We start from the raw sequence: 18,257 nt of genomic DNA on the forward strand, positions 1-18,257 counted from the left end.
GCCAGCCCTGCTTTCTTCCCTTCTGCCTATTTTGTGGCCTCTACAGTTCAGTCTTTTCTCAATAGAATTCTGGACCCCTGCTTCTGTTAGCAACTGTATCTTTTCTTGGTAGTATTTCATGTTGAAACTCCAGGGGAGAGGAGCTGTTTGCTTTAGCCTTGACCCTCCAACAGCAGCCCTTCCTGCAGGAAAGAGCATTCTGGGCCTTGGATCAAGTGCCCTGCTGGCCCACAGACTGGTGATCAAGGGAACCACCCCTGCCACCGTTCTTCAGCCCTCTCTCACCCCAGCCCCTGACTTGTCCTATGGTAAAAGAGATGGAAGTGAAAACAGCCTATTTCAAAGCAGTGTGCACAAGGTTATCCTATATGGGAAAAGAATTAGACCAAGTTATCCTAAGTGAGGTTCTGTAATGAGGCATCTACTTTTTATTTTCTGTAGTAAGCATTTTCACAGATGCTAGCACATTTCAGAAGCACTGAAACGTCGTATTGCACTGAGCAGCTCGGCAGAAGACCAGGATCAGCCAACTGCACATGGAACTGGCCTGTGCTCTCCAGCCTTCTCACAGCTTCCCTATCTGAGTGTTAGCATGCTTGGCTCACCTTCCCATCTTTTTCCTCCTCAGGTGACCAGGTGACTGGAATCCCCTTGCACATCCTCAACAGCTCTCCATCGGACCAGCAGATTAACCAGCTGGCCCAGAGGCTGGGCTCCGAGTGGGAGCACGTGGTGCTGTCACTGGGCCTGTCCCAGACTGATATCTATCGCTGTAAGGCCAACCATCCCCACAACGTGCAGTCACAAGTAGTGGAAGCCTTTGTCCGCTGGCGCCAGCGCTATGGGAAGCAGGCCACCTTCCTGAGCTTGCACAAGGGCCTCCAGGCCATGCAGGTGGATCCCTCCGTGCTCCAGCACCTGCTGGAGTAATGTGCCCCTCGCCCACCGGAAGCGAGTCCCAGGTCGCACACACTCAATCCTGACTTTACTCAGAGCAGGTAGCCTTTTGTTTGGTTTCATTCTTTTTAATGATCTTTAGATGGAAGGAGAAAACAGGTTTTCTCTCTGACATTACTTAAAAGGCCAAATTATCAGTAGATCTCCCATGCTGGTACCAACTCATTGTTTTCAATTGCTTAAAGATTGAGTTATGGGTTAGTAGAGTGACTCAAGTAGTAGAACACATGCCTAGCAAGCATGAGGCCCTGAGTTCAAATACAGTATCACCAAAAAAAATAATGATTAAAAAAAAGATTGAATTGTAATTGTGCATTTTTAAACTGTGTGAGTTCCAGGTGAACTATAGTGGGTCAAAAAGAATGCCATGTAGCAAAAAGACAAAAACTAAACAAATAAACAACAAAAAGCAATGTGTAACCACATTACATGTAGGTGTCCCATATATAAAACATCTGCTTTTACATTGCCTGGAAACTGAACTGTGGACGTGCTATTCATAGTGATTAAGATAATAAAAAATGAATTACTATATCTAACATGCCTCTTTCATGAGAAAGCAATGTGTGTTTTTTCTCACTCTTATATTGCATAAATTAAGGGATGAAATTACAGCAGGCATTTCTTTGGAATGGAATTGACATGAAATGGTGACTTCTGCCCCATCGAGGTAAGTAGCTCAGGCAAGATGTCTGTTGTTAAGCATATGACACTGAAGCTTCCTGCACAGGTCAAGTCAGGAGCCAACAGTGCGTCAGAGCCCTTTCTCCTTAACAGATTGCTGAAGAGAATCTGTGCTGTTTATCTGAAGCATTAAATGGAGGGATAAAAGGGCGTGGTCTTTCCACTGCAGCACAAGACTGAGGTGTTGTGCTCCTAGGGCTACAATGGTGCCAGTTGGCCTTCACTAGTTAAAGCTGTCCCATTTTTAAGGCTTTTTCATATTATATAATCTCATTTGGACTTCTCAATAATCCTGTGAGGCACGTTGTAGGCATGAGTGGTTTGCTTCCTTTTATGGAGATGGAGCAATCTGTCTGGGGAAAATGAGCTAGAATATGTCTTCCTTCCGGTGGCCCTGGCACCATTCCCAGCTTCCCCATTAGGCTTAGGCTTGTCTCTCATCTCAATCTCTCTCTCTCTCTCTCTCTCTCTCTCTCTCTCTCTCTCTCTATCTCCTCATCCAAGGCCACCTGCATCATCACTTTGGTAAGTGATCATCACAGTCTCAGTTCCCTCACCAGTGGAAAGGAAAAATGATTGTACACACCTCCAAGATCTTCCTGATGATTGCAGCTATGATGTCTGCCAAGGGTGCATCCAGGCCTAGCCCACAGTCAGCTCTCGGGAAGAGGTAACTGTTACTTTGCTGCTGGCTGAACATATAGACAAGTGAATAGTGTCTAATGATGAAGCCACTGGAGAAGGAACTGCTATTGACACATTCACTGCTAAGGTTTAAAATGCGATGTGATTTTATCATCTCTTCAATAGGTCCAATAAAGAAAGGGACAGGTGAGCATTCCCAGTTCGTGATCCTTCTTTTTGGTTGTTGAGACAGCATCTTTCTATGCTATGAAGCCCAGACTGGCCTGGAACTCGCAATCCTCCTGCCTCAACTTTCTGAGTGCTAGGATTACTATTAATAATTGAGGAATCCATTTCTTAATTCTAATATAACTCAGAATATTTTCGAAAGGAAAAAAATTTTACTTGTCACCTCCCTCCATTCTGAGGATAAGGATATAGAGCGGTAGAGGTGAACTTAAAGCAAGTGCTCACAAAGATGACAGTGGTATGCTGATGCCCTTTTAGGCATTTGGAACCCATATCCCTTTACTAAGAGGACCGCTCAGTCCACAGTTCACTCATTCAGTGAATAAGATTGAAAAGGATTATCTACAAGTCTTATCAGCTTTGATTTTCTATCTTGTAGTCAATAATATGTTATCTTATAAAACTCATGCTTTTGGCCACATCATTGTGCCCAGTGATAGACTGGACTTCTATAGTACTGTCTATAAATTGCTTGTCATTTTGAACTTTAGACTTGTTACTTTGTTATTTTCACATTTCTGGTAGAGTTGCTTTGGCTTTTGTTCTCACCACTCAGAGTCACATTTATGGAAGAGCGAGAGTAGCTGGGCTCTGCTGCATCTGACTGGCATGTAAGAAGTGGGTCTGGTGCTGGGTCACATTCCCACTGTTCCTAAGGAATCTGTCACACACCAAGACACTTGTGCTGTGTTGGTAGTAAGGGACAATTAGTGAAGAGTAGGCCGTGAAAAGCTGACAGGATGGAGGGGCCATTAGAGCTCAAACTTGCTGCCCATAATGAGCAGGGTGTCTCCACCACCAAGTGGCAGTGACAGCTGAGACACTGCCGTATTTATACCTCTAGTGTGAAGAATGATGCCACATAACATCTGCCTACCCCACAAGAAGATCAGGAGGGGAGGTGACTGCAAGGATTCCATGTGTTTATGTGTGGAAGAAGATTCTCTGACTCCAGGGACTGCCTACTCCCAAGAAAATTCTGAATCAGTGCAGTGGGTGGCAGGCATTTGCAGATACTAACAGCAACAACAGTAAACTTTCTTGTCCCACTTCAATGGGGGTGTTCTGTGTTCATACATATACTTAACGTTTTTAAATCTGTAACTTTTATCAAATCCTCTCAACACAATTAAAGTACCTGTTTATTATGTTGTTTAAAAAAGTAACAATGACTTGGGGGTGTGACTTTAGTAGAGAGCCTACCTTGCAAGTGCAAGGCCCTGAGTTCAAACCCTAGTAGCTCCAAAAACTTTTTGAATAATAGCAAGAAAAATAAGAATTGCTCCTACTCCCATCTTCCAAAGATAACCACCATTAGACCCAGCTTTGCTCTCTGCCCTCCAGTTAGTTTCCCATGCCTGCATTTCTTTATAATAAGAATGGGATTGTATTGTGCTTGCTATTTTACAATTGGCTTCCTGGGATTAACATATAACTATCTTTCTAATACCATTAAAGACTTTGCTACACCCGTGATTTCCAACATCTTTTGTGTTTTAAGCACACTCTAAAGTCCTAAAGATTTTGGCAGTACCTTTGAAGAGATCAAAAGACACTTAGCTACCAAGTATATCTGGCTTCCACCATCAAGCCATCCATCACCATCTCCCTCTTTGCTTGATCCCTCTTTAAAATCATGTCACTTTTCCAGTAGAGCTCTTTACTGTCCCACATCCTCAAAAAGCAAAGCTTAGCATGTTCTGGACTGTCTTCTGAGCTTTTTACCTCTCCTTGACAGCAAGATGTCCTTTATGCTACGCTGTGGGATCCCATTGGCTCCATATTCCATTACAACAAGAGAATGTGTTTGGGGTTGGGAAGACAGTAAACTTTTACCTTTTGATCAATGTTGGCACATTTTTCAAAGGTTGGTAGGACTGTGTGCTGCTGCAGTCCTACACCTCCGTTTTTAGTGGCAATGCATAAATAAGCCACTGCTTATTAACCACTTCCCTGTTGGGTAGATGTTTTCATTATCTTTTTTCACTGTTAAAAACAATGATGCAGGGGAAATATCCATTGCTAAATCTCTACATTTATCAGAGGTTAGTGTGAACTGGATCCCTGTTTTGTTTAGCTCTAAATATATTTTAAGGGCTGGCTGAGTGGCTCAAGTGGTAGAGCTGCCTAGCAAGCATGAGGCCCTGAATTCAAACCCCAGTACTGCAAAAATAAATAAATGTATTTTACTTTTGTTATCAATTAGCTCTTATTACCTAGCAAACCACCCCAACATGTATTGGCTTAGAACAACAAATGTACCCACTTAGAATTTGGTTCAGAAATCTGTGAACTGGCTGAGTGTTCTAATCAGGGCCAACCTAGCTGGGCTTGCTCAGACACTGTGGTCAGCTGGGGGACCTGCTGAGGCAGGATGAGCCAGGATAGTCTCCTGTCATGTCTGGCAAGAGGCAGGAGATTCCCTGGGGCAACAGATCACATGCCCTTGTGCAGCCTTTTTCACTTGGTGGTGACAGCAAGGGTCACATAGGCAGTAAGCAAGCAAGCACAGTTGGCCAGACACTTTTTTAGCCTCTATATGCATCCTTTTTGCTGATATCCTGTTAACCAAAGCCAGTCACATTCAGTATGAGAGGGCTATACACTAGGCATGGAGGAAAGAGGGCAATAACTTAGGTACAGTTGTGCAGTCTACCAAACCAGCATTTTAAAACAGTACAGTTGTGCAGTCTACCAAACCAGCATTTTAAAACAGACTTCTGGACCCTATTGAAAAATAAGGTCTGGCTACTCTGGATCCCCTTTCTGATGCCACAATAGTGGGCAAGCCCTCTCTACCATGCTATCATCCACTCTCCAGTGACAGCCTGCATGTCCTTTACCCAGTATCTTCTACCTGTTGCAATACCCATTTGGCCCCCACAGATATTTAGGTTTTTGACCTGTAGGACTAGAGCCTGGATGATTCTTAGGACAAACCCCTGGAAGGGGGATTGCTGGGTTTAAAGGTACATAAAGTGTTTTTAAAAACTAGTTTTCTGGGCTGGAGAAGTAGCTCAGTGGTAGAGTAATTGCTAAGCATGCACAATGCCCTGGGTTAAAACTCCAGCACTGGAAAAAAAATGCCCCTTTTCTGTAGGGGATCTGGTTTTAAAAACCACTAGGCTTCAGTGACCCACTGTGAAAGTTGCTGTTGGAGCTCACACACACACACTCCTGAGGCAGTGGGAAGCATTTGTCTTCATCTCTTTCTCTGGGAATTCGTCAGTCGTGGTAGTTTTGGAAAGAACCTTATCTCATTCAGTTATTCAGGGAACACTTAACTTATTAAGAGGTGCCTTAGGCCAGTCTCTCTGCTAAGTGGAAAGATGACCATAAAAACACAGTCTTTGCCCTACTGTATGTCCAGTGACACAGATGTGCATCTCCACAACATGAGGGAATCCAGTCCATGCCTGAGTACTGAGCCTTTGGGAAGAGAAGTGATTCCTTGTCCTTGCTGCCCCTGAGGTGGGAGGCCTGGGGAGTAATAAGGCTCCATCACGCAGGCAAGTTATTCCACTCTTTTGTGCCAGTTTCCTCCCATGTAAAATGTGTGGAATAACAGTGCTTGCGTATGGTTACCATGAGACCTCCATGAGATAAAAGGTGTGATGTGCTTAGAACAGTACTTGGCACAGGAAATGTTTCACTAGATCATGGAGCTGAGTTATTTAGGTTATTTTCATCAGACTCTAAAGATAAGGAGATTTGAAATGGTAACACACTTCAGAGCATACTCAGAATTGGGGTGGGAATCTCATGTAACATTTGGCTCTGATTAAGTGAATCAGGGCACAGATTTGTGCTGATTACAAAACACTGCACAAGTTACTAGAGATCCAAAGATAAATAAGACATTGTCTCTGCCCAGTAGAATCTCAGCTGCTGGGGAGACAGCCATAACAGCCAGCAACTGTGATGCTATTTGGCCAGCACAGAAGAGGGAATGATCAGGTCAGCCACAGAGGAGGGGACACTTTAACTGAGCTTTCCTAAGTTCTGCCCAAGTTAGTGTGTTGACACCCTTAAGGGACATTAATTTTTGTTCTATATTCAGTTTGACAAATGGCACTCCTTACCAGGGATTGGCAAGATGAATATGCCCTTAAAGTAATACCTCAAAGCAATTTAAAACTAAAAATACTGGTAGATGTTCTTGTGATCTGTAGCTCAAGTCAACAGTGATATTGAGAGGCATATATTTTGTCTAGTCAAAGGGGAATCAGAACCAGGATTCAGGTTTTAGATATTGGGCATATTCTGGGGTTTTCTTATGCCATCTCTAGCCCTTTTTCCTCTGACTCCACAAATTCAAATTAGATGTTGCTGGCCTATGAGGAATGTTTTTAATATAATAACCTCCTGTGTACTTCTTAGAACTATAAACAAAGCTGAGAAGAGGAGGACTGTCTATCTTGTTGGCATTTACTGTTCAAATAGGAAAATCAAAGTCTCTCAAACACACAGTTCAATTAACCAATTAAGCTTTGTCTTTGCCTTCTTAAACTGTTGCAAAACATATGGCAATAATTCTGATAGCTATTGTTAATTCAAAGAATAGGCTATGAAATCCAAGTTTGAATACTTAAAAAGAGAGGAACAGACCCAACATCTTGGTAATATCATGTTCCCATTTCATTTTCATGTTTTATCTTTAGTACTGTTTTGGGTGTCAAATTACATTCTTGATGGAGAATATTTGTGGAAAACATAAAGTTCGTTGGATTTCTCAAATAATTGCTACTCTATCTTAATGACACATAACCTACAAGCTTCTGGAATAAATTGGTTTTGTGAGGGCTTTGCCAATGCCAAGATCTTCAGGATGACTTTTCAGCTCACTGCTAACCCTAGGACCAGGATAAATGCCTACAAATGAAGTAAGTAAGCCACAGTTATGAGTAAGTAGGTAAGTCACAGATGGCAGTGAACTTATTGCTCCTAGAACACACCTTGGCCAAGAATCAGGGGGTCTGTTTAGAGGATGTTTCTTTGAATGCCAGGAATCTCTGTAGTAGGTAGTGATTTTTATCCATTTAGGGAGCATGGATTCTCCCTCTAAGAATGTTAGAAAGCTGTGGAAAATTCCTTTATAAAATATATATGTATGGATACACACACATACCATTTGGCATGTAATTTTGAAGAAACTCCCAGTTTACTGAATCCTGAATCTAACTCATTCATCCCCAAGCCCCAAAATCTGCAAGTTATCAGTAAGCCCCCAAATTTATCAACATCTAGGCATGAATGGCCACATTTTGGTTTTATGTAGTATTTGGAGCCCTTGTGTCCAATGTAATGTTATAGTGTGTTTCCATTTGATTCCACAAGGATATAAATCATAGTATGATGACCAAGGTATTAGAATAAAAATAGAGCCATTTGTCTAAAACCTATTCTTCACACAGCTGATCACAGGTCTTTTTCACTTATAGGAGGGAGGACTGATGGCTGTCCTGGACCCACCTCTTGTGATATATGACAGTCATTAGCTTCTAGAGACTTCATGCTTCTACCTCATCTCTATAGAACCAGAGCTCCTAGACAAGATCGAAATCAGCCTTTTGTGCCTAGCACAGTGGGGATAGATAATTTCAGGGAGAAATTATATAGAACCATATTTACTTTATATACTGGAAGATTGTTTCCAATAATATGTTTTTGTCTAGGCATTTTCTTGGATCAAGTCTCTATATCAGCCTCCAGAAACAATAATTACTGCCTGCCCTGAAGTCAACCTCTACTTTATGCTGGCTTTCTGCTGAAGGACTGGACCCTTATTTGTCTGTTGTTATTGTCAAGAGTTCTTTTGTTACTCAATATTGTCAGCTCCTGGTTTTCTAATGGACACTTTATCTTTGGAACTATAAATAAATCCTCCCAACACAGGTCCCTTGTTTATGAAAGCATGAAATACAAAATACACCAGACAATCAGGATATGATTTTCTTCAGACTATTACAGTAAGAGAACATTCACTAATGAGGAATGTCTCAAAGGAAAGGAAGTGAGTTGGGTCTTACGGAGGCATATGAACAAGGAAGTCATCCATGAATTTTATGAGAGTCATGAGGAAGGATGAAGGGAGGTCTGATCTCAGAATGTGCAAGGGCTGAAAGGTCTTTTGCAATTAGCCACTTCCTACAACCTAAATTTGTGAAGCATTTCTTAACCATGCCTACTTTCCCAGAGTATAGGGCTTAGGTAAAGTTCAACATTGTCAGTCTCCTCTTTTGTTCAAAATAAGTATCATTGTCACTGAACAGTTCAGAGGCTGATTATATACTTCCTGAGGACTTCTTACCTCGGGAAACAACTGGGAATCTGAAGGTGAGGTCCAGTCCTCTCTGAGTCCTGGCATCAAACTGAAAGACAAAATGTACTAGACAATTAGGGTATGATTTTGTTCAGGCTATTGAAATAGAAAGTTTATTGACAAGGAACAACTCAATGAAAAGAAAGAGGCCTTGGGGTTTTACAGAGGTGGGTAAACAAGGAAATCATCATCAAGTCTTACGGGAACCATGAGGAGGGATGGAGGAAAGTCTTAGAGTATTCAAGGGGTGGCTTGTCATTTGTGGTGGTTAGCTGGTTATTGTTGCTGTTTTACACAAAATAATGGGAGACTTTAAATTTTTGTGTGCTTTTGTTTTTGATTGATACATAATTTTAAAACTTTAGGACTCAAAAAAGTTAAACATTATCAAAGGTCACATCTTTTTCAACTTTCTTTTTTTAACAACTGACAAATCAATGTATTTAAAATAGTTGACTCAGTCATCTGCAATGGTGACTTCAACCTCTACTCCTGGCTCAATACTGATGGAAGTAATCTGCTTAACAGTCTCAGAAGGACTGTGCAGGTCAGTGAGTCACTTGTGAATTTTCATCTGGAACCGATCTCATGTCTTAGAACCTTCACCACCAGATAGATGTCTTGCTAGGCATGTGAACCAGTCTTTCACTTTGAGGTTCTTTTCCTTTGCACCTCTGATCAAGTCAGTACAAGAAACTTCACACTGTGGCTGGCAAGAGTGAATCTAACTCAGCAAATTTCTACCTCCAGTTCCACAGGTGTACCACAAATGGTGCAAACAGTCTTTCCTTCCTTCACACGAAGGTCTGCCATGATTGGTGCAATTGCCGTATCTACACCCCTTTCTGGCTATGTAAGCAACCTATAGCTCACTTTTCCAGCAAGGAAGACACTCTCCTGTGTTACCCCTGTACAGCAGCATTAGATCAATAAAAATCTTCTTTTGAGTAGTCATTTCTTGCCCACTTTTGATCTTAGAGTGGGCTGAGCTGGAAACATGAAGAGGGAGCAGAAATGATGGAGGTGACAATAGTGACAGAGGCAGCAGAAGCTTCTGTCCCGGCAGTGGCAACAGAGGCAATAGCAATGAGAAAGCAGATGAAGAGTTCCAGAAACTGGCCAGGAGAGAAACAATAGAGAACAGAGGTGATGGAGATAATGAGGGTTGTGAAGAGCTGAAGACGAGCCTGTGAGTTGTAGTTGCTAAAAGAGTTCCAGGGAGCTGCCAAGCCATAAGAGCTAAGGTCTCTAGATACCCTAGGCTCAAGAGCTATAGCACTAGCCTCTGTCAAGGGCTGAGGAGCCCAGTATCCTAAACCCAAGGGCTATAACACTTGTGACCCAAGACCCTCAACTGTAGGGCTGAGGGTCACAGCAACCAAGGCCTATTCAAGAGCTATAATAGTAGCAGGTGCCACCTGCTTGCTGCTGTCTGCTGCTGCTGCTACCCACTGTTGTTAGTAACCAGGGATTGTACAAGGGGCACTGGTTTTTAAAGCCCAGAGTGATAAACCTCCAAACTGAGTGTCTGTGTCCATAAATTTCTGGCTTCTAAAGCCTGGAACAATAGGCCCCCTAGCTCTTAAGGCTGAGAGCTCTAAGCCTCTGGGTTGGCCAGTCCAGCCCCTAGGCCTTGGGGACTCAAGAGCCTGGGATGGCCAGCACTGGAAGAACTTTTCCTTGCCTACCCATGATTCCTATCTAGATAGAGCAAAAGGACCTGAGCCAGCTGATTTCTAACACTTAAGTCTTTGAGGGCACCCTCCACCGTCCCTGAAGGAATTAAAGTCATTCTTCTGGGACCCTGATTTAGTTCTTTACAGAGTAAGTTGTTGTAAGATCAACCCTGAGTTGATACTCTAGCTTTTTGTCTAGGAATTTGATCACTCCCTCTCCCAAGCAGTCCTGCCATTAAGCCATCTGCCATTTGGCCCTAACCAGAGACCAAATCAATGAGAAAAGCCATCCAATTTTGGGCTTTCTGCCTCCAAACCAGTGAGCTAAATAAACCTCCTTTCCTTATAAAGTTAGCTTGGCTCATAAATATATGTGGTGGGGATATAGCAGTCAATGCAACAGTTTAAAATGTTTCTCCTCCACTGAGACACAAGGAAAGCCAGGGGTAGAAGCCAAACTACTTCTTAAAATTCAGGTAGAGAAGCCCTCAGTAAGAAGGTGACTTGAGTTAAAAACCTGAAGGAGGTGTTGAAGGGAGCCATGCTGAGGTCCAAGACAATGGTTTGGGCAGAGGAAAGTAAAATTTGAAAACCCTGAGATAGATAGAAACTTAGAATAATTAATTTGGAGGCTATTAGACTGAAACAACTCCAGCACCTTGGGTTCATACAGAAGTAAACTGAAACCCAACTCAGTGTAAACAGTAAAACAAAACTTACTCTTGACCAATCAGAAGTCAGGAATTTTATCAATCTGAAAATGCCAACTAACCTCTACGTAGGGAATGTCCACTGTAACCAATCAAGTATTTTCTTCATCTTGGTCCTGTGAACACCTAATAAAAGTCTCCATTCTCATTGTCTTGGTGAAGAACTGAACTGCTTGCAGTCTGGTGCTAATTCATAAATTATCGAATACTCAACTAGTTGAGTTTCTTCTCAATGCTTAGGATCAAATCCGGAGCCTTGCACATGCCAGGCAAGCACTCTGAAATTCATCCTCATCCCACTGTTAAAGTTTTTAATACACTTGAATTTATATTGTAGCAGAAATTGCCAAGCATTTTCAAGGAATATCAAGGAGGCCAGAGTAGCTAGAGTGCAGTGCCCAAAAGAGAGAAAGTAGTAGGTGGTGAGGTCTGAGAGTTGAGGGAACACGGGGTATAGGGTCAGACAGACAATTGCAAATTTGGATTTTACTGAGGGTGAGTTAGGAAGGTGTTGGCTGATTTTGAGCAGAGATATGACATCTATCACATTTTCAAAGCATCTCTCCAACTAATGTTTTAGGAGTATCAAAGCAGGGAGCCCAGTAGGGGGGCTATTGTGCTGCTCTCAAGAAGATGGGGGCTTCTGATCAAGATGGTCGTGGTGAAATATCATGGATGCTGGGCTTTTCAGCTCAGACCCCTTGCGGGAATGAAACACTGCTCCAGCAGCTGGAAGGCCTCCAGCTAAAGGCCTTTGACTGTCAGTTCTCCTCAAGAATTGTCTCTGTCAAAGAGAGCTGTCATGTTTGATGGCATTCCCTCTTTCCAGGGGAAGCCTCTCAATGAGAGATACAAAGGTCTGGCCCCTCACATCAACTCAGGACAACTCCTAAGTATCCTCTATCCCAGAGTTCTTCATGGAATCAGCTCATTTCTTTTCTTCCTCTGCACGGGCCTGTTTCCTTCCTATCCACAGCCATTGATCTAAGAGGACCCTGCACAACCCTCTAGACTACTAAGCTTCACCTCCACATCAGCTCCTAGGGGAGCACAGCCACTGGAATTGAGATGGTGAGCAGAGGTCAGGTTCTGAGTATATTTTCGATGTGTTGGGATGTGATGTTTAAAGGGAAGATTCAATTATGAAACACTAAGATTTTTGTCATAAACAAATGGAAGCCATATTGACTGACATGAGAAAGACCATGGGAAAGGTAGGATTCTTTTTTTTTTTTCTTTGCAAAGGAGGGTGTGTAGAATGGGGGTGGAGATACAGAATGTATTAGAAATAAAAACAAGCCAGGCACTGGTGGCTCTCTTCTATAATCCTGGCTACTTGGAATGCTGAGATCAGGAGAATTGCAGTTCAAGGCCAGCCAAGCAAATAGTTCATGAGACCCTCATCTCTAAAACAACCAGAGCAAAATGGACTGGATGTGTGGCTCAAGTGGTAAAGTGCCTACTTTGAAAGCACAAAACCCCAGTCCTACCAAAAACAAAAGCTCAGGGACTGGGAAGGAGTGTCATTCAGTGGTAAATTCCAGTGAGGGAGTCCCAGTTCTGTTCTCAGCACAGAAAGAACTTTTCCAAAACATAGAGCTTAGAGTGATAGCCCTCTTTCCCCAGTTACAGACTACACCATATTTATTTAGAGCAATACTAGAACATATCCATTTAGTTAAACTCCTGCTCAGTCTCACCTGACTCATTCCACAGGGACAAGTCATTTTTGTACAGTGAGCCTGGGGCCCAGGAGGTGGCCAGGAGACTGAGGAAAGGAAGTAGAAGTCACAGAGCATCTCCATGCACCAGGCATGTGGAGGGTGATTCCAAGCATAGACATCATTTTGTCACAAAGACTTAGAAGCTACTTTGACTAAAAAGCACTGCCTCCTCATTTGAGCCCATAGATGCCCTATGGGTATCTAAAAGCAGGATAAATTTTGGTATCTCTACCTTCATTTTATATCTGTCTTCTTTACCATGGGTCAAATTCCTACTCAATTCTGCTAATGGTACAGGTTGATTAGCCTTAAATTTACCTAACCTGTTGCATTCCCTTTCAAGGCTAAAGGCACAATGTTAAGAGTAACTAAGGCATTTACTGTCAGCTTTTACAATGTCCTATTCCAGACCCCAGAAAAGGTACCTGAAAGTCTCTAATCATTGTCCTAACCCTATAGTCACCTTGGATTCCAGGAACAGTGGAGCCTCACAGACAGACCACCCAAGGATGAGACCACCCTTCTAAGCAGAAGCAATTACTCTATGATGGAAACTAAAGTCCCCCCCCCCCCGACTCCCCACCAAGCAAGAGCAATCATCTCATGGGAACCACATTGTCCCCTCAAGTGGTAAGAAGTTCTCCAGTGCCAGCTTGCAGAACCAGAACTGAGATAATGGTGGACCAGGACACAGCTTGACCAAGACTGCTTAATTATGCATAACTCTTACCCCTACCGTAATTCTTCCTCTATCTAAACCTAAATCTCTTATCAGTGCCCTAAAGATAGGCTGTGATGCTTGGTCTAAATCTTCCCAAATGGCCATATTGATTAAAATCCTTTCCTGCCTTTTTTGTCATTACTTTTATTTACTTTCTTTGGAGTAAGTGGCTGACCTGATTTGTTGGAACCCCTAGAGTGGCCTCTGGCCTAAGACTCCAGTTACGATACTCTTAGCACTCAGGACTTCAGAGCTATTTCTCTTATTTTACAGATCAGAAAACTGATACTCTAGAAGTTAGCTAATTCAGCCAGGGTCATTTGGTTAAAATATATAGCAGTGTCAAAATTTGAACTCAGGTCTCTCTGGGTATGTTTTAATATGTTAGCTATACATCAAAATGTGGCCAGCCTACCAGGTGGGCAGTTTTGGTATCAGTACCTTTCTCTCATTACTGTTTCAGAGATTGAGTGATGTTAATTAAATAAATGATCTTTACTGGCTCCTGCCTGCCACTAGCCATGGAGTCATGTGAAACACCAAAGCAAAGCAAGGTTGCAGTGAGTGTTCTGTGGGATTTAGTAAACAGCCAAAATAAACCTGTCTGAAATAGTCGGTGGGCAGGGTGTGGCATGGGGTTTTGAATGGAGTGTTTGTCTCAAAGCTGAAGGAAAAGAATTTCATTCCTGACCTGGCACAGATAGCCTTCTACATGAGAAACTGTTGGAAATGCCAGGTTCTCAGTGAGAGAAAGATCTGCTTCCTTTCTCTGAGCAGGTGGATCCCATATCCCACCACTAGAAACACTGATCTTACATAAATGGTTTAATTTTTCCTCCTCCCACAATTATGGGAGAAGACAGCTATGAAGCTGTCTCAATATCTGTGTGATCCAGGGAGTATTCTGACTTCATCTAGCCAAGCAATATGTGAGTTCCTTCTAGACTTCTGTAAAGAATCCTCCTTGCTCTCTGTCTCTAAACCAAACTCTCCCTTCTGCCTCCTTGGAGCATATTTCAAAACTATTTTCGAAGTGAATTGTCATTAGCCTACTCCACCCTATGAGGACTAGTTCTCCTGCCCTTTAAAGATGACTGTTAGTGCATCCAGCTTTCCAAAGAGCTAATCTTACTAAGTCACCCAGGACTGAGAACTGTCCTATCAGCTCAATTTGTTAATCCCACCAAAGATTATCTGAGGTTGCACTTGGTCAATCTGAGTTTGGTCTCCCTAGAAAAGTCTGAGGATTCTCTTCCCAGCTCCATTGTCTATTAAATAAACAGAACTCCAACCTGGATGGCCTCCCCTATAATGCAGGCTTTCTTGAGCAGTAAAAAGTCTTGAAGCTTCCTACTGGGTTAACTTGTCATTTGAAACTTGTCCTTTGAAAGTTGTCTTAGCTCTTTGTTTTTCTTTCCTTTGCCTGGCATTTCTAAATTCTAAAGAAAAGCTGCACCTGAACAATTAAGAGATTAACTGCTGGAATTGGCTATTCCAGGAACAAGGAACAAGAAAAACATTTATCATAAGGCCTCCTAATCAGTATTTAGATTTACAGAACCCTAAACATCTGGTGACCTTCAGTTAACATCAGAATGGACATCAAAGAAATAGACCACTCCAGGATTAATGATTATTCTGGTGCTCACCATAAGTGGCTAAAAATACACTTCCTTGAATTTCCTAGACAAGCTCTTCACCTGCAGTTGTTAACCAAGATGGTTTGTCCAGGACAGGAGTCTGCCATCTTCCAACTTGCTCATGTGTTACCAATAAAGCTCTTCTCCCATCACTCTGTTTTTTGAATCATTGACTCCATAGAACAGCAGTGGAACTAGACTTTTCATGGTTGTCGTTCCAACAGTTAAGATTCATAATGAGCACTTCAGGTATAGACAGGTGACACATGCCCAGGTAGTTGGCACTGTGGGAAAGGAAAAACAAATAAGAGACATAATTTTCTGTCTATGCTTTCATAGTTCTTAGTTGGGATGGATCCCTGTAACAAAAGACATATTAATAAGGCAAAACCATACTAATGTTTAACAATTTTCCTGAGAAATACTCAGAAAAAAAGAGATTAAGTCTCAAAAACATTGCTTTGAGGTCCGATGTAAATTTCATCAATACTTGGAACAAAGAAGGACATGGGGGGTGGGGTTCTATTGGGTTCTAACAAGATGATCAGGAAGTACACTGTAAACAAGAGCAAAGTTTGTTATGTAGATTGAAATCATGCCCTCTCAGTTGATCGGAGTTTCTAGGGGTTTAGATTCATCCTTCTGTTCTTGATGAAGAAAGAAGACATCTTTGCAAATGGAGATTTCCGTCCTGAGTGGAAATTTGTTCTCTAAAATGGTCACTTCCACTCTGTTTTCACCTTCTGTGTCTGCAAGTTTCCCAAAAATAACCACCTCAAAATAATCCTTATTCCCAAGAAGCATGGCATATTCTGGTCTCCTACATTTATATGTTGAGGTGGCATGTCGTGAACTTCATCAGCTTTCCACATCTGAGCCAGCCACCTCTGTTTTATCGTCTTTTTTCTAACTCAGGAAATGTCTCAATGAACTTTCATGCTCTTAACTGGCTGATTCAGTCATTCAGCAAACATTTTTCAGTGCCTCCTATGTGCCAGCAAGGTGTACCCAGGTGAGGGCTGACATAGTGGAAAAAAAAACAAAAAACATAGATCCTGTGTTCATGGAGTTTATAATCTAGTGAAAAATTATAAACTACACTAAATGATAAGAAGCAAGCCATGTTCAAAGAAGATCAGTTTCACCCAAGGTTTCACAGGCTCCTGTGGGGATCTCTAGATCCCTAATCTCTGTCTCAATACATCAGGTCTGCATTTTGGCAGCTCAGTTGGATGGTTTATTTGGCTGGTAGGTCCTTTTCCCCAACACATGATTTCTTAGTAACACCTCTTGGTTTTATGAACTACAGCCAAAGATGACAGGGTGAGGCTGCCAATGGTTGTGTCTTTTACAATTGCTGCTTGATGAAATCAAGAGGAAAAGACTGGCATAATACACAGCTTGTGACCTGGAAACATTAAGTGTGACGTGCCATTCCCTGTGCTCTGGGGAGAGGCCGGGTAGTATTAATATTGTTAGCATTTGTTCCAGTTTGCCTACAGGACTTAGTTTATATGAGTGTTGTTTCATTTATTCACTAATTCAAAAATATTTGAACCAATACGCAAGGCAGTAAGGGAACCATGGTGAAAAGACACAAATAGCACCTTGCCTAATGCACTTCATAGAGTTTTGCCAAGTGAAATCAACACATTAGGACATTGTGTAGGAACTGTTGCACAAAAGGGCAACAGCATTTTGAAGCCAGCTCACATGGCCCAGGCTTCATACGAGCTTGAGTCAGGGCACTGCCAGGTCACAGCACTTGCAGGAACTGCCAGATCTGTCTGCCTGGTCCTTGGTCATTTGTCCTTTAGCTTTTACTTTTGTTGAAGCAATGTAATCCTAAGGAGTCAAATAGTCTTGTAACACCAATTGCAAAGACTATCAGTGGCTTAGTCACCTACCACATTCATTTAAAACTCTGCCAAGGAAACAGGTTTTGGCATTGACCTCCATATCTCTTAAGAGCTTCCATCTCCTCGTGTGTGTGTGTGTGTGTGTGTGTGTGTGTGTGTGTGTGTGTAAAATAAAAATTCTAGGTACCAAGAGATCTCTGAAACAAAAAGATTTATTGGACCATAACAAGTGCTAGCCAGAAAGAAAGAACTGGTCCTAAGACAAATTCCTAAGCCACCAGCAGCATGTCTACATAGCAGTTTGAAAATAAAAAGAATATTTTACAATGAAAATCTGAGGAGAAGAAACTATGTTCTACCACATTGACCCACACTGGCTATAGTAAAGAGCAACAGGACAACATGAAGCAGGCAGTTAGGATGCAGGATGATCTTCCAGGAGAAGTAATTGGTGTCCCTTGTTTCATGGGGCTGTAAGCAGAATGGTGGTGCCTTGGTGGTCCTCCTCCTTGCATTTTGAGTCAAAGGTTAGTCAAAATATGCTCAGATATATGGAACAGTTTTGTTTGGCTGGTTGGTTTAAGTCTCAGTCAACACTATTAGCTGAACTGCTTCCCTTATCTTCTCCTCTCCTCCATCTTCCTACCTGTAGCTAAATTTAGGACAGCGCCAATTTTTTTTTCATTTTTTATGACAGCCATGTCAAGATATAGTTCTTATGCCATAAAATTAACCCCTTCAAAGTGCACTATTCAGTGATTTTTTAAAAATACATTTATAGTGTACAACTATCACCATCTAATTTTAGAACATTCTCATCACCCTGAAAAGAATCCTCATACACATTAGCAGTCACACCCAACCCTCCTCTCCCAGTCCTAGAAATTATTAATCTACTTACTGTCTCTATGAATATTTCATGTATTGGAATCATACAACTTGGGGCCTTTTTGTATCTAGCTTCTTTTACTTGGTTTCAGAGTTCTTTGGCTATATGCCTAGGAATAGAATTACTGAGGGATTGACTTTTTTCAAGCATTGAGCAACATCTAGTTCTCACTATGAAGTCATCTCACTTTGCTTTACTACTG

At 42.1% G+C, this 18,257-nt stretch overlaps 1 protein-coding gene across 4 annotated transcripts in view; it reads left to right on the forward strand.

The window, feature by feature from the left end:
- The window catches only part of Cradd (CASP2 and RIPK1 domain containing adaptor with death domain), a 213,163-nt gene extending 195,842 nt beyond the window's left edge, over nt 1-17,321 (forward strand). For 2 of the 4 annotated variants that reach the window (XM_020167343.2, XM_074084124.1), the window contains exon 3: nt 629-1,491. In XM_020167343.2, the coding sequence (XP_020022932.2) occupies nt 629-930 (302 nt within the window). In that variant the 3' untranslated portion in view covers nt 931-1,491. Of the gene's footprint in view, nt 1-628; nt 1,492-1,558; nt 1,628-2,145 lie in introns of those variants that run through there. The other 2 variants (XR_012450950.1, XR_012450951.1) reach the window with 2 other exon arrangements.
- The last annotated feature ends 936 nt before the right edge of the window (nt 17,322-18,257 follow it).

The sequence above is a fragment of the Castor canadensis genome, chromosome 8 (genome assembly GCF_047511655.1).
Source record: "Castor canadensis chromosome 8, mCasCan1.hap1v2, whole genome shotgun sequence".
NCBI classification, from domain to species: domain Eukaryota; kingdom Metazoa; phylum Chordata; class Mammalia; order Rodentia; family Castoridae; genus Castor; species Castor canadensis.